Source organism: Odontesthes bonariensis, chromosome 12 (genome assembly GCF_027942865.1).
Source record: "Odontesthes bonariensis isolate fOdoBon6 chromosome 12, fOdoBon6.hap1, whole genome shotgun sequence".
Classification (NCBI taxonomy): Eukaryota; Metazoa; Chordata; class Actinopteri; order Atheriniformes; family Atherinopsidae; genus Odontesthes; species Odontesthes bonariensis.
The window spans coordinates 1,600,828-1,616,581 of record NC_134517.1 but is presented as its reverse complement, the minus strand read 5'-3'; the positions used below and the strand labels follow the sequence as shown (position 1 = coordinate 1,616,581).

The following is a 15,754-nucleotide window of genomic DNA, read 5'->3' as shown; positions in this document are numbered from 1 at the left end:
ACAAGATCCTTGATAATTACCGACCTGTATCCAACTTACCGTTTTTAAGTAAAATTATAGAAAAAGTTGTTTTTATCCAATTAAATGAGTTTTTAAACAATCACAATATTTTTCAGAAACATCAGTCTGGTTTTAGGAAGAACCACAGTACAGAGACAGCCCTTTTAAAGATTGTAAATGATCTCAGGTGTAACATGGACTCACAGAAGCTTTCAGTCCTGGTGTTGCTGGATCTTAGTGCAGCTTTTGATACAGTAGATCACCACTTTTTTTTTTGTGCTTTTTATGCCTTTAATGTTAGGACAGTTCGAGAGAGACAGGAAGCAGGGGGCAGAGAGAGGGGAAACACACGCAGCACAGGGCCGCTCGGTCGAACCGGGGCCAGCTGCAGCGAGGACTGTAGCCTCTGTACATGGGGCGGCTGCTTAACCCACTACGCCACCAACCGCCCCAGATCACCACATTTTATTAAACAGACTTAGAAGCCTGGTGGGTGTCTCTGGCACTGTTCTTAAATGGTTTTACTCCTATCTCCCGGATCAACAGTTTTTTATAAGTATGGATACATGCTCCTCAAGAATTCATAAAATCAAGTGTGGGGTTCCCCAAGGATCAATTTTAGGCCCATTGCTTTTTAATCTGTACATGCTGCCACTTGGGGATGTCATCAGGAGACATGGCATTGGTTTTCACAGCTATGCTGATGATACACAGCTTTACATTGCCGTGTCTCCTGATGACCTAGAACCAGTTAACGTCCTTTTAAACTGTATTTTAGATATAAAGTCATCAATGGCAGAGAATTTCTTACAGCTCAACCAGGGCAAGACTGAAGTTTTAATTATTGGTCCTGAAGACAAGAGAGAGATAATTTTACCCAAACTACAAAATTTTAAATCTTCTCAACATGTAAAAAATCTGGGTGTTCTTTTTGACTCTGAGCTGGATTTTATCCAACATATTAGAAATGTAACAAAGACAGGATTTTATCATCTTAAAAATATTGCCAGAGTCCGCCCATTTCTCTCTCTTGCCAGCACGGAGGTGCTGATGCAAGCTTTTATTTCTAGTAGAATAGATTATTGTAATGCCCTGCTTTCTGGTCTTCCCAAAAAAAGTATTTATTACCTACAATTAATACAGAATTCAGCTGCACGTGTGCTGACAAAGACCAGAGGGCGGGAACACATTACACCAGTTTTAAAATCGCTGCATTGGCTCCCCGTGCATTTCAGGATTGATTTTAAGGTTCTTCTAGTTGTTTATAAATGTCTTAATGGTCTTAGGCCTTCTTATCTATCTGTTCTGCTTTTAAATTATGAGCCCTCGCGGACCCTGAGGTCCTCTGGTACCGGCCTTTTAGTTGTTCCTAAAGTTCGAACAAAAACTTATGGTAAGACCTCGTTCCACTATTATGGACCTCATTTGTGGAACAGCCTGCCAGAGAACCTCAGGCTGCAGAGAATGTTGATGTTTTTAAAAAGAGGCTCAAGACCTACCTTTTTAGTTTAGCTTACTGCTGAATTTTATTTCATTTATTTATTTATTTATCACTTTATATATACATAAATATATATATATATATATATATATATATATATATATATATATATAAATAAATATTATTATTTTATTTGTTTATTTAATTTGTTTGTTTGTTTTGTTTTAGTTTACTTTTATCTATTCATCCATTATTTAAAATATCTATTTATTTATTTATTATTATTATTTAATTATTTTATTATATACTGATTATACACTTATTTATCCAGTGTTTTTCCTCATGGGGATCTTCCACACCGGGGACTATGTCCACTTGGTCTGTGGGGTCATTACTGTGGGGATCGCCCTGGTTCGGGGTGGCTGGGGGATCCTGCACTGCAGCCCTGGCTGTGGTGTGGATGCCGGCCCGCCCTGATCTGTTTGAGTTTATGCATGAATTGATTTGATTATTGATTTTATTATGTAAAGCACTTTGTGCTGCTTTTTTAGTATGAAATGTGCTATATAAATAAAGTTTGATTTGATAAAGCATCTGTGAAGAAGGTACAGCCACGTACATATGTGTGCAGCTGTGACGATGGAAAAAGTGTCAGTTTCTGTCATACTATCTGTTTTCATTTGGCAAGAACATGGTCTGAGGCAGCCAGCAGGTCTCTCTTAATGCCAGAGGTAACAGAAAAGTTGGAATAAGCTTGCTGAGGGTTTCTACCTCACCCATGTTGCTGACAGGTGACTCACTCCAGCTGCACTCTGAGCACCTATGCTGTAGCACTGATTAAATAACATCTGGATCCTGGTGCTCTGTCTGGACCACCCCTCATTTTTATATACTGCCAGGAAGCAGGAAGCAGCTGCAGAGATTCACTGAAACATGGATATAAACCCAGAATCGGAGTCAGAACCAGAGTTAGTTCAGTTCTGAGCAGCTTTAAAGTGAATATCTGCAGATGTTTCCATGGTAACAGCTGCAGAGATTCACTGAAACATGTTCCAACATGAACATAAACCCAGAATCTGAGTCAGAAGCAGAGTTAGTTCAGTTCTGAGCAGCTTTAAAGTGAATATCTGTAGATGTTTCCATGGTAACAGCTGCAGAGATTCACTGAAACATGTTCCAACATGAACATAAACCCAGAATCTGAGGCAGAAGTAGAGTTAGTTCAGTTCTGAGCAGCTTTAAAGTGAATATCTGCTCTGAGCTCCTTTCTCCTCCAGCACAGCCTGAACCCTCTCAGACGAGCTTTCTGTCCTTTCTTTAAGGAGTCTTCAGAAATAGTTCTCCAGGCTTCTTGAAGGACATCCCAAAGCTCTTCTTTGGATGTTGACTGCCTTTTGTTCCGTTCTCTGCCAAGATGAAAAGCACATTCCTCTGAAGATGCTCAGGTACAAGGACTGGACTGAAGATGAGGGAAGAAGCAGGAAATGTACAAAGAGAAACTCAGAGAGCTTCAGGAAGCTGCAGGACTGCTGATCAGGACACTTTAAAGGTTACAGGAAGTCTGGAAGAAATGAAGACTGATCGGGTCTCTGGGGCGGGACTCTAAAATCCTTCTAAAAACTGCTCTTGTAGAGAAAGTTGAAGCATTAAGGACATGCAGGTGTGCAGGTGAAGGGCAGATTGTTAACGTGAGTCAGAGACAAACGTGTTAGGCACAGTTTGAACAAGGCAGCATTCCTGTGAGTGGGCAGAAAAATATACAAATCCATAAAAATACACCCACATCAGAGGGCTTGCTGTCATTTAGAGAAATACCAAAGTTGAACATGAGTTTTATCTGTGAAACGTTTGCAAGGCACAGACTGACTGACTTTTAGGTTATTACAGCCAGAAAGCTGGAGCTCACACGGTGAGTGAGACAGGCTGGACTGTTCACAGTCTTGAAGGTTAGGCACTGAGCAGGCGGGCGTTGCGTGCTTGTTGAGTTGTGAGAGGCTGTCAGAGCGGCTCTACCTGCTTACACCTCTCTTCCTGGTTGCCCTCAGTGGACAGTGAGGCCGCAGTGCCGGACCTGCCAGCCAGCTCCTCGCTCACCCAGTTATGAAGGGTCTGGGGCACAGGTGCAAGGCAGAAGGGGCATTACAGCATGACACAGGCTGTCCACTTTCACATTAGGATGCAATACAGAGCCAAACAGAAAGTCCTCTGGGGCTTTTAATGCCAGGAATGGCTTTGAGCAGCAGAGAAGTCTACTCTACCTGAGAACATGTTAGGTGCATCAGATGTGGGAGAGATAATGGGCTGATGACCACACAGAGTTTACAACTACTGCTCCACAAACCCTGCAGGCTGAAGAGGTGAACTGCAGACACAGGGTGGGGAACCTGTCACTGGCTGACAAGTTAAATCTCTAATTTAAAAATAATAAAGCGTCTGGTTTCACATTCAACTGCGTGATTTCATCCTAATTTCCCACGTTAATGCAGAACATAGGACAGACGTCTCATCCATATGCTTTAAGCTCATTGGCACACCAGGTCCAACCTGCATTACAGCGTGTTGGACCTAGAACTCATTCATGTTTTCACTTGGATCAAATGGCCAAACAAGCAGCTGAAGAATGAAACATCTAATAACACAAACTTGTAAGAAAAGGGGGACCTCTGAGTTCTTATGATGCAATGCCTGTAATGAGCACAGCTGGCACTGAGGTGTGGATCTCCAGCAGGACCGTGCACACACACACACACACACACACACACACACACACACACACACACACACAGCTCTAGCTTACCTTCCTGACGTCAGAACTTTTGGGCTCAGTGGTCCAAGTGATGATGCGAGACACTGCGAGTCGCGTCTCGCTGGAGTTCACAAAGTCTGAGGGGTCCATCTGCCGGGCCAGGGACTCTATGTACTTCAAAATGGCCACCTTTACCTGAGGAGTCAACAAGCTTCAGGTCACCCGTCTGACTGAGGAACACACGCTTCCTGTTCTGCTCCTTCTCTTTGCTTTACCTTGAGGTTTGGTGTCTGAGTCTGGTCCACGATAAACCTCATCAAAATGTTGAACTGCTGGTCAAATGGGAAGGACTCCCTGCAAACAAGTGAAGGCAGGACACCCCCTCCTGTCAGCTTCATGGCTTCCAACAGCTTCCATTCAACTGAAAGAATGAGCACTTGTGTTACAGACCTGGTGATATCCAGAGCCTTCTGGACTTTGGCCTGGACGGAGCCCAGCAGATCCGCACCCATCTTCTTCAGAAGCTGGGTGAGCAGGACAAAAAGCCAGTCCTGCAGGTCCTCCTTATGCACTGTGACGAAGTCTACGAGAGTCTCCAGGAACATGCTGAACACCTGAGAACACGTGAATGATCAGATTTACTGCATTACACGCTCAGCAGGTTGTGTAGGAAATGGAGAGAAAGGCACACTTACTCTCTGTTGTTAAATCCACACGAGGCAGACCATGCAACAAGAGACACTCCATTAGTTCCAGATAAGTCACAGCACACAGACAGTGTGTACATGAGTTCCAGCGTTACGGTTTTGTCCTCAGCTGTGAACAGTTACACTGCTTACCTTGCTGTGCGGATCTGCAAACATCCTTGTGAAGATCTCACAGAGTCTCTTCAACTCCACTCGGCTGCAGGGAAGAGAGAGAAGGAGACATGATCAATATGCACCTAATCACGAGCTGGAATCTGGACTTCTGGGGGAATTGCTAGGAAAATGAAAAACAACACTGTGGCTGTAAGCCCACAGCTAACAGTTCAGTGTCTCTCTTTCTCAGTGACACGTCCAGGATTACACCATCTGTTGTGAACAAGCACTGCCATACCTCCACCTTTCCTTTTGCCACTACTTCCTCTGCCTGTCTCCTCCCTAATAGTCTGAAAGCTGTGCGGAGAAGTGTTGAAGTCCAGGATATGCTCCTGACTGTCTCAGTAAAATACACAACACTCAGAACTCTTCCTTTTTATTTGCCAGACCTCTGACATTCCCCTGGATGATTGAGGGTTGAAACTTTCTCCACCCGTGTCTCTATCCCTCTGCTTCCACAGCGTTTCCTCTGTGAATTTTGGGTTTTAAAACGATCAGCTGCTCCCGTTTGGGAACAGCTGGCATGGTAGTTCATCACATTAGTTGTTAAAACACGTCAGACTCGCTGAAGCAGAACAGAAAAATCTTTAGAAATATATGGAAAAGTTAAGCCCATCTCATGAAGGGGAGCAAAGCGGTACCACAGAGTCAAAAAGCCCTCACCCACCTCAGTATTCTTTGGCTTTTCAGGAGGTTCTGCAGGCCCAGCAGGCCCTCCTTTCTCTCTGACCAGTTGGAGCTGGCACAGTGGTTCAGGACCTCTGCCACATCCTCTGTTTGGCGGAGGTAATGGGGGATGCCTCCATTTCGTGAGCCATATGAGCGCTCTGAGCAGGCGCTGGATGCATCACTGTTGGCGTCATCATCAGAGTACATGCCAGGCGATTCGTAACGCCGCCTCAAAGGCTTCCTCTGTGGAAAAGAACAAAGGCAGCGTGTAGAACATGCAGAGGAGAAACTCCCAGCCTCGAGGAAAGAATCTTTAAAAGCAGGTTGCCAGATGCAGTATTCTGTGCTGTTTCTAAGAAACTCTAGATATTATTGATGCATAGAGTATACAGTGAAATGAAAAGAATCTAAATAATAAAGCCACATTCATCACTTTAAATGCAATGCAGAGGAAAACAGAAGAGGCTCATCATAAAGGGATGCGAAGGACACTAAAGGCAGTGTTCGAACTACGGGGAGACTCGGGGGATCCGAGACCCCCCGAAAACATGATTTGGGAAATGTTGGGGGGTCTCTAAAATATTGGCAAAATGTGATTTCCCCTGATGAGTTATGATTGCAGACGCGATGCGTGTGTGGAGGTGTGGAGCCTGTGTGCGTAATTGGCATAAAGCTGTGCTGTCCGCGTATGATTCTGTATATAGGCTTTTCATGTGTTTTCGAGATCCGCGCTCTGAGTCAAGTGCAAGCAAGCAAGCAACCCACCCCCCCGTGGAAAAAATGGGACCCCCTGAAAATCTCGGCATAGTTCGAACACTGACTAAAGGAATAACTTGATGATTAGAAGAAGGGCAGGAGGAGTGTGGGGAGCCAAGCAGCTTCAACGTTTTCTGAACTGGATTAGTGTGTGATGGGGTGGAGACACAAAGAGGATGTAAAATGAGCAACTACCTTATTTCTGGAGTCTCCTAACAGCTGAAGGAGCAATAAACAACCAAGAAAGAGAGGAGAGAGGAGAGTTTTTAAAGGGGGTTCAAGGAACAAGTACAGACTTACTGAGCATGAGGAGGAGGATACGTGATGATTAACATTTCAGCTGATCTGTGCTACGGCTCCGGTTACCAAAGGTAACAAAGGTTCTGTTATCTTACTTCAGTTCAATAACAGCAAAGCCGTTCTAATTCATCCCATCTTATCACAGTCAGGGAGTTTCACAGCTGGAGGAATCCAACGCTCCGTGGTAACAGAGGGATCTATACGCAGGCCTGAGCTGTACAGGGATCAGAGAACCGCACACTTACCAGCGCATCAGCCACTGCTGCCTCCACCTCAGTGCCAGTGTTAAGAACCCTCATGGCATTAACTGATGCAGAAATCCGAGCCTGGTGAATCAACCCATACCGATCTGGACAAACCGCGGTGGAAGAAACAAGGAGAGAAGATAGGTTAGTGAAGCTGTATGAAGATCAAAACTTACCTCTCTTACTTTGCTTCCTAAAAGGACTAAGCTGTCATATCTTTGTTTCAACATAGAGCTAAAGCTAATCACTAAAGGCCACATGAAAACCCAACCAGCAGATGACAAAGCCCTGGGATGAACGCACAGGCATGTACTGCAGCTGCTATAGGCTGATCATGACCCAGCATGACCCACACATGGCTCAGCATCAGATCAACACATTCACATGGAGCATGAAAAGGGAATGAAACAGGGTCTACAAGAAACTTTGCAAATGAAAATGTTCTGCAGCTACAAACTGAGACTGCCACAGTCACAAAAGCTAAAAAGGTTTGTCTGAGCCGGTGAAATCAATCCAAAGTAAGCAGAAAGGAAATGACAACATGGACATGCTTCAACACAAACTGTCTATTCTTGAGTTTTCAGTTTCATCAAAGACTAAAACTGTGAAAGGGGATGTACAGCAAAGGATGGATGGGTGCGGCCTGTTGTCCTTCCACTGAACACAACCACAGAAGCATAGCTCATAGGGGGGGGGGCATGCAGGTCACCTGACTGCCCGTGAGCTTCTGCTGTGGAGAGCGCGCTGGTTGAACGGGAGTGACGTCGGGAGGCTGCAGGGGACAGGAGAGGTGGGCCACATCCGGGCCGAGGGGTTAGTGTGCACACAGGACAACACCAGCAACACCACCAACACCACCCAGAACAGGAGCAACACCACCCAGAGCAGGAGCAACACCACCCAGAGCAGGAGCAACACCACCCAGAACAGGAGCAACACCACCCAGAGCAGGAGCAACACCACCCAGAGCAGGAGCTACACCACCCAGAGCAGGAGCAACACCACCCAGAGCAGGAGCAACACCACCCAGAGCAGGAGCAACACCACCCAGAGCAGGAGCAACACCACCCAGAGCAGGAGCTACACCACCCAGAGCAGGAGCAACACCACCCAGAGCAGGAGCAACACCACCCAGAGCAGGAGCAACACCACCCAGAGCAGGAGCTACACCACCCAGAGCAGGAGCTACACAACCCAGCTGCACACACCATGTTACCACGGCAGCCACCTAACAGCCCACCCCCGCTCCACCTTACAGCCTGGAAATAAAATGAACCCTTCTGTGGAATCTGCATCATCTGACCGACACTCAGAGGACACACACACATAAATGAAACCAAGAAACAGAAAACTTGAGTGCACACAGCAGCTTGTTCAGATGACCACAGATGGCAGATGATAAATGGGCTCTGAGAGCTTGACCTTGACGGAGTCCATTCCCCTTCAGGCGCTCGTGCTTCCTTTCAGCAGCAGGCTTGGGGTTGTGATGCTGAATGACGCCATATTTCTTTAAGAACTTGTGTGTTTTACCGGGCCGGTTCTGCCTGTTTCACATCATCTTTAACAGATCTTATCAGATCAATTCTCTTCACTATCTGCCTGATATAAGCACAAGCATCCAGAACAGCTGTCCTGAAGGGCAGCGTGCAGGTAAGTTAAAGTGTAAATGAGAACAGGTCTGATTGAATATCGTCACCTTCCTAAAATAATCGCCTAAGTCATTTTTTGGCATCAAAGGTGTGGTCCAAAAAATGCCTAAGTCATTTATTTAATCTTAGTTTTTATGAAAAACAATAAGTGTTCTTATGTCAAGCATCATCCTTTGATACATACTTACTGAAATTATTATTTTAGCGCTAATTTAACTTTTGGGGGGAGTTTTTTGTGTTTCCTGAAAAACCTGAAAAAATGACTTATGCGATTATTTTAGGAAGGTGACGATATCAAACTCCCTCTGATGCTGTATGTGACAGCTGGAATGTAGTTTTTATGGAGAAAACTCATCCTGAAGCATCTCTTTCATTACTTCCCCTGCATCCTTCCACACATTAAGTCAATAAAGTTGGGAAAATGTCACGGTGATTTTTCATACTGAGACATACTGAACTCTGCTCCATGGAGGCTAATTCAGGTTTGTGCTGTGACTGATAACTGTAGTTACAGTGAGCATCCATCAGTCAGCTGTAACAGTAACAGTATTTAATAAAAGAAACCACAACATGAGGACAACTGATGCATCTGTGGATAAATAACAACAAAAACGGTGCTGTTCAACGGATTCCTCCTCTTTAAACACAGTGATCCATCAACTCTTCATGATAAAGGTGTGGACACAAAGAAAGGACTTCAGGAGAAGAAGTAGCACATTAACTATCATTAACTGTGCCACCTCTGGGGCACAGAAGAACACTTAGGACATTTCAAAGAGATACCATACAGAGAATATGATTAAAATAGTTATAGAAATGAGCTGCCTTCATCTTATAGAACAGCAATGTCCCCCAAACCCAGAGAGACAGGATTAGTGCATGCACAGAGGAAAAAGGCAGACAGAAGGGCTCAAAGACAGCAGACAGACGAGGGGGCACGTTCATCTAAGCATTGGGCACAGATTGTAGAGTGGGAGAGCTCTCTGGGAGGGACCGGTCGCACAGCGCTGCTGTACTCACCCAGAGGAGCGAAGCCCCGTGCAGGGCTGGTGTCGCGGCTGCTCTCGCGACTGGTGTCACGACTACAACCTTGACTCATGCTGGGACGGGGAATGCGGCTCCGGGCTAGCGTGCGGTAGGGAAGAGCAGCAGGAAGAAGAGCTTTACCACACAGGCTGGCTGTCAGGACAACAAGTTAGGTGTGAGTGTCAGTGTGAGAGGTGAGATCCAGAGAGAGGAGAGCCGAGACAGGGAGATGTGATGAGATATGGAGGGTGCCTCTGGCATAAAGAAGCCAGTACAACGTTCATTATATCTAACCATGTAAAGCAATTCCCCCATTCATTTTGAATAGGTGGGTGATTCTAAATGGTTAAAGTGAACAGGAAACGAGTAGGCCCCCTGCTCACCAAGGTGCTTACCTGGAGCTGATATACAGAGGAGGGCCATTTGGGAGGTCAAGAAAATCATTAGGAACCTCTGCTGGGACCTGCTTATCCAGCAGGGGTTTCTAATGCCCCAGCCGAGGGGATGGCATACACTGCCAGGCTGAAAAAAGCCACCCCCTGGATCTATTAAGCAACTAAGGGGGCCGTTTCAGTTTGGATTTATTAAGCAACTAAGGGGGCCGTTTCAGTTTGGATTTATTAAGCAACTAAGGGGGCCGTTTCAGTTTGGATCTATTAAGCAACTAAGGGGGCCGTTTCAGTTTGGATTTATTAAGCAACTAAGGGGGCCGTTTCAGTTTGGATTTATTAAGCAACTAAGGGGGCTGTTTCAGTTTGGATTTATTAAGCAACTAAGGGGGCCGTTTCAGTTTGGATTTATTAATCAACTAAGGGGGCTGTTTCAGTTTATGTTCCTAAAAAAAAGGGGATCTACATACTGTGAATGAGCTGCTCTTTCCATCAGTAGAGCTTCTCTTCTCTGGGACTTAGGAGAGGAGCCTTTACGCAGCAGTCCGACTCTGCATCATTAATAGAAGATCTTTGCATGAAATTCATGCAACTCTGGAAGGAACGCTGCGACACTGGATAGACTTATCCAAATGATGTCAGAAATGTGTGTACATCTTATGAAAAACAGCTAACAGACAGTCCTACTGCAGATTGGGAGGTAGAGATGAAAAGACAGACAGAGTGTGAAAGTAAGAGGAGAGAGTGAGGTGAGGTGAAACAGTGAAAAAGAAAGAAGCAGCGTCTGAGCAGAGTGAGTGAGAGAAGTGGTCAAACAGCAAACTGCCAGGGATGGTTAGACAGCCTGTGCACTCCAAACTGTTTGACATGTTATAATGGGGTAAACATTACACACATTAACAAGCATTTCTGGGCTTTTACCATCACTGATAACATGCAAATAACCCAGATCTGGATTTATTAAGAGTTGCTTTTTTTAAAAGGTTACTTTCATGTAGAGTGCCAGTCAGATACTAAAAAAGATAAATAAATAATGGAATGATATATGTTCTTTAGAAAACATGTAAATATCAATAAACATCACACAACAGGCAATTTGAACACAACCAAAGCATCTCAGTTCATCAGTGAAAGCAGCAGAAAACTGTTGTGACCAAACAACAATGAGTCCCAGCTTTGGTGCACAAAGGTTGTCGGCAGAACTTTGAACATTAAAAGGACAAAGCAGACTCTTTATCTCTTCATCAGATAGGAAGGTCCAGCTGCTCTTATCATGTGTTAATGGGCTGCACAGTGACTAACAGAGCTGCAGTGGAACAATGTTTGATGTGTTAGCTTTCTTATTTCTCCTCTGTTCACTTGGCTCACTGCAGCTCCTGCTGATGGATGGAACCACTGAGCTCAGCTATGAGCTCAGCTATAAGCTCAACTATAAGCTCAGCTATAAGCTCAACTATAAGCTCAACTATGAGCTCAGCTATAAGCTCAACTATAAGCTCAGCTATAAGCTCAGCTATAAGCTCAGCTATAAGCTCAACTATAAGCTCAGCTATAAGCTCAACTATAAGCTCAGCTATGAGCTCAACTATAAGCTCAACTATGAGCTCAACTATAAGCTCAGCTATAAGCTCAACTATGAGCTCAACTATGAGCTCAACTATGAGCTCAGCTATAAGCTCAACTATGAGCTCAACTATGAGCTCAACTATAAGCTCAGCTATAAGCTCAACTATGAGCTCAGCTATGAGTTCAACTATGAGCTCAGCTATAAGCTCAACTATAAGCTCAACTATAAGCTCAACTATAAGCTCAACTATAAGCTCAGTTATGAGCTGCCTGTACAGTTGGCCTTCTGATCTGCTGTGTGGAATCATGTACGACTTCAGCTTCAAGCACAGCCTGTTTGAGTGTGTTGAATGGTCCAACTATAGTCTGTGCAAACTGGGACTGAAACATTTTTTAACCGGGTCATACCAGTTCATGAATCACAAAGAGTAGTGCTGACGTACAGCCCGTTTCTAAAGACAGAACAGTGAGTGCCTGGCCTTACCGAGGCCCAGCCGGCTGGGGCTGGTCTCCCGGCTGCAGCCCTGACTACGAGGGATTCTGCTGCGCCTGTCTGCTGGCGTGGTCGGGGCCGGCGCCGTGGCTCTGGGGATCCGGCCATAGCTGCCCTGGCCATAGCTGCCCTGGCCATAGCTGCCCTGGCCAAGCAGCTTGCCCGGGGAGCTGGAGCGACTGCCAGCTGTTAGGGCAGAAAAGACAAACACAGAGATCCTCTTTAGACAGAAGATCTCCCAAACTCAAACCTTGTGGGGTACTGCTGCAGCATAGTGGATAATCTAACACTCGGAGCACGAAATCTACTGTGAAGACAAGGTTTATGTCTTTGAACTGTCAAACACAGACATTACACTGGTGACACAGGTGGGGTGAGGGTGTGGACCCCTGCTCTAACCATCCCTAACCGCTGAGGGGAACATTTACTGTGGCACCAGTCACCAGTGAGAACACACAATGCTTTAACTACAACAGACAACAGAATGGCTGACAGCAAACACTCCAAACCATTTGTAAACTGTGGGGAGCGGGGTAAATAATCCCAAATCAAAATTATCTATAGTTAAGCATGCTGCTATTAGGGATGTGCTGAAACCAAGAGCTACAAGACTACATGCAAAGGGTGGGGTGCTTTAGGGCAGATTTGGGGATGAGGTGTCTGTCTTGTGATTGGATGAAGCTGAGGCCTTACCACTGATGGGATTGGCTGATCTGGATCCTGGGTGATGGAAGCAATAGGCAGGACAGGGTGGAAATCAAGAACGGTCAAAATGAGATAGTGGGGAACATGTTTATTGATTTGCACCCAGCATGCTCTCTGGGTGGCTGTGGATCACTCACAGATCTCATATAACATATATATAGAGACACCAAAACACACACACACACACACACACACACACACACACACACACACACACACACACACGTATGGCAGACTGAAAGCACAAGCCCACGTACTGTGCATGCATGGAGATGCGTGCACACACACACACACACACACACACACACACACACACAGAATCAAGATTAACAAGGTCTTCTCCCCCCAAGAAGCTGGAAACACACTCGGGGAAAGACGCACTCGGGAGGGAAAGACGCACTCGGGAGGGAAAGACACACTCGGGAGGGAAAGACACACTCGGGAGGGAAAGACACACTCAGGGAAAAGACACACTCGGGGAAAGGCACACTCGGGGAAAGACACACTCGGGAGGGAAAGACACACTCGGGAGGGAAAGACACACTCGGGAGGGAAAGACACACTCGGGAGGGAAAGACACACTCGGGAGGGAAAGACACACTCAGGGAAAAGACACACTCGGGGAAAGACACACTCGGGGAAAGACACACTCGGGAGGGAAAGACACACTCGGGAGGGAAAGACACACTCGGGAGGGAAAGACACACTCAGGGAAAAGACACACTCGGGAGGGAAAGACACACTCGGGAGGGAAAGACACACTCAGGGAAAAGACACACTCGGGGAAAGACACACTCAGGGAAAAGACACACTCGGGAGGGAAAGACACACTCGGGAGGGAAAGACACACTCGGGAGGGAAAGACACACTCAGGGAAAAGACACACTCGGGAGGGAAAGACACACTCGGGGAAAGACACACTCGGGGAAAGACACACTCGGGGAAAGACACACTCGGGAGGGAAAGACACACTCGGGAGGGAAAGACACACTCGGGGAAAAACACACTCGGGAAAAGACGCACTCGGGGAAAGACACACTCGGGGAAAAACACACTCGGGGAAAGACACACTCGGGGAAAGACACACTCGGGGAAAGACACACTGGGGGAAAGACACACTCGGGAAAAGACACACTCGGGGAAAGGCACACTCGGGGAAAGGCACACTCGGGGAAAGACACACTCGGGGAAAAGACACACTGGGGGAAAGACACACTCGGGAAAAGACACACTCGGGGAAAGACACACTCGGGGAAAGGCACACTCGGGGAAAGGCACACTCGGGGAAAGACACACTCGGGGAAAGACACACTCGGGGAAAGACACACTCGGGGAAAGACACACTCGGGGAAAGGCACACTCGGGGAAAAGACACACTCGGGAGGGAAAGACACACTCGGGAGGGAAAGACACACTCGGGAGGGAAAGACACACTCGGGAGGGAAAGACACACTCGGGGAAAGGCACACTCGGGGAAAGACACACTCGGGAAAAGACACACTCGGGGAAAGACACACTCGGGGAAAGAAACACTCGGGGAAAGACACACTCGGGGAAAGACACACTCGGGGAAAGGCACACTCGGGGAAAGACACACTCAACATACACATAGACATTAGGTGTGTGGGGTCATGAAGCCGATGCACACGCGTGGAAAACTGGAACACGTGTGCATGCATTCACTTATGCTGCTGTATGTGACTGAAGAGGTTTATGACCCAGGTTTAGTGTGTATACATACGCTGAGACTGGGAGACCACTTTTGCCCGGCTTCGCCCCCTGTTGTCCACCACTGATGTGCTAGCTCCGCCCACGCTGCCTGAGCTTTGTCTTCTTGTGCGAACACGACCTAGTTGATGAAGCCAGACATTGAAGGGAAGAAAAGAACAGAAGAGTGAATGATTCCTCTGAGTTCAGCTGACCGTGGACAGAAATGCTGAAGAAGGGAAAGTCTGGAGACAGAATGAGGAGGACCTGGATGAGGGGACAGAGGGGAAAAATCACACAAACATGGGACTTAAAATGGGCATTAAAAACTCCTTCATTGTTCGTTTTATCGTGTAACAAAAAGATAAATTTATAATTTTATTACCAAAAAAGTTACTGAAAAGGGACATAAAATCCCTTCTTGTGTGCTTGTGAGCATATATTTGGGTTTCTGAAGTCACTTCTGAAGGAGAAGTAGGAGGAGCAACGTCTTTGGCTCTTTCATCAGTAGTTGGTTAGTTCACCTAACTTTAGAAGGAAATGAGCTCCACCAGTTTATGGACTGGGCGCAAGCCATGAGACCACAATCCAACTGAACAATCAATCTGCATCATGAATGACCTTTGGAGAACAGAAACTATTGGTTAAAAACTTCTGGACGGATAAAATGAAAAGCTGACAGCGGATCTGGAGCGACAGGAACCAGGGGACCTCGGGTGCGCTGCCGTCTGTGCAGCAGCCGAAGCAGAGAGAACAGCCGATTGATTGGCTGCGTTCTCAGAGCAGTGTGCACGGAGACTAAATGGAACGGGGACTTCATCATCTCACCCTCACACAGATAAGTGGACCTGGGCTGCATATCATAACCCAACTCAAAGAACATCTGTGTAATACATGCTGAAAAATCTTCTCAGTCTAATATCTGGTTTACTGTCACTGGCATTCATTCTGGAAAACATGTTTCTAACCAGCCTCACTGCCAGAGCCCCATCATAAAATGAGATAAAGAGACGGCTGCTGGAACCAGCAAGTCTGCAGCTTCACTGGAGGACTTTATGGGAAGTCTTCTGATAAAGGCCATCTCACCTACATCTGAAGGGAGCCATTACACAACACATCAATAACAGCAGAACACGGTGGCAAAGATTACAGTGATTATACTGGCCGTCAAGCTAAAAATAACTCATCTACAGGTGAAAGGG

General features: G+C 46.2%; 1 protein-coding gene across 4 annotated transcripts in view; it reads right to left on the bottom strand.

Moving 5' to 3' along the window:
- Positions 1–15,754, bottom strand: part of clasp1a (cytoplasmic linker associated protein 1a) — a 96,653-nt gene that overhangs the window by 16,465 nt on the left and 64,434 nt on the right. The window contains exons 21-33 of one of the 4 annotated variants that reach the window (XM_075478919.1): positions 14,587–14,694; positions 12,834–12,860; positions 12,132–12,326; positions 9,687–9,845; positions 7,727–7,789; positions 7,018–7,121; positions 6,668–6,691; positions 5,715–5,959; positions 5,027–5,090; positions 4,638–4,801; positions 4,463–4,541; positions 4,239–4,382; positions 3,455–3,550 (exon numbers count right to left, since the gene is read on the bottom strand). In XM_075478919.1, coding sequence (XP_075335034.1) covers positions 3,455–3,550; positions 4,239–4,382; positions 4,463–4,541; positions 4,638–4,801; positions 5,027–5,090; positions 5,715–5,959; positions 6,668–6,691; positions 7,018–7,121; positions 7,727–7,789; positions 9,687–9,845; positions 12,132–12,326; positions 12,834–12,860; positions 14,587–14,694 — 1,472 coding nt within the window. The remainder of the gene's footprint in view (positions 1–3,454; positions 3,551–4,238; positions 4,383–4,462; positions 4,542–4,637; positions 4,802–5,026; positions 5,091–5,714; positions 5,960–6,667; positions 6,692–7,017; positions 7,122–7,726; positions 7,790–9,686; positions 9,846–12,131; positions 12,327–12,833; positions 12,861–14,586; positions 14,695–15,754) is intronic. The other 3 variants (XM_075478921.1, XM_075478923.1, XM_075478920.1) reach the window with 3 other exon arrangements.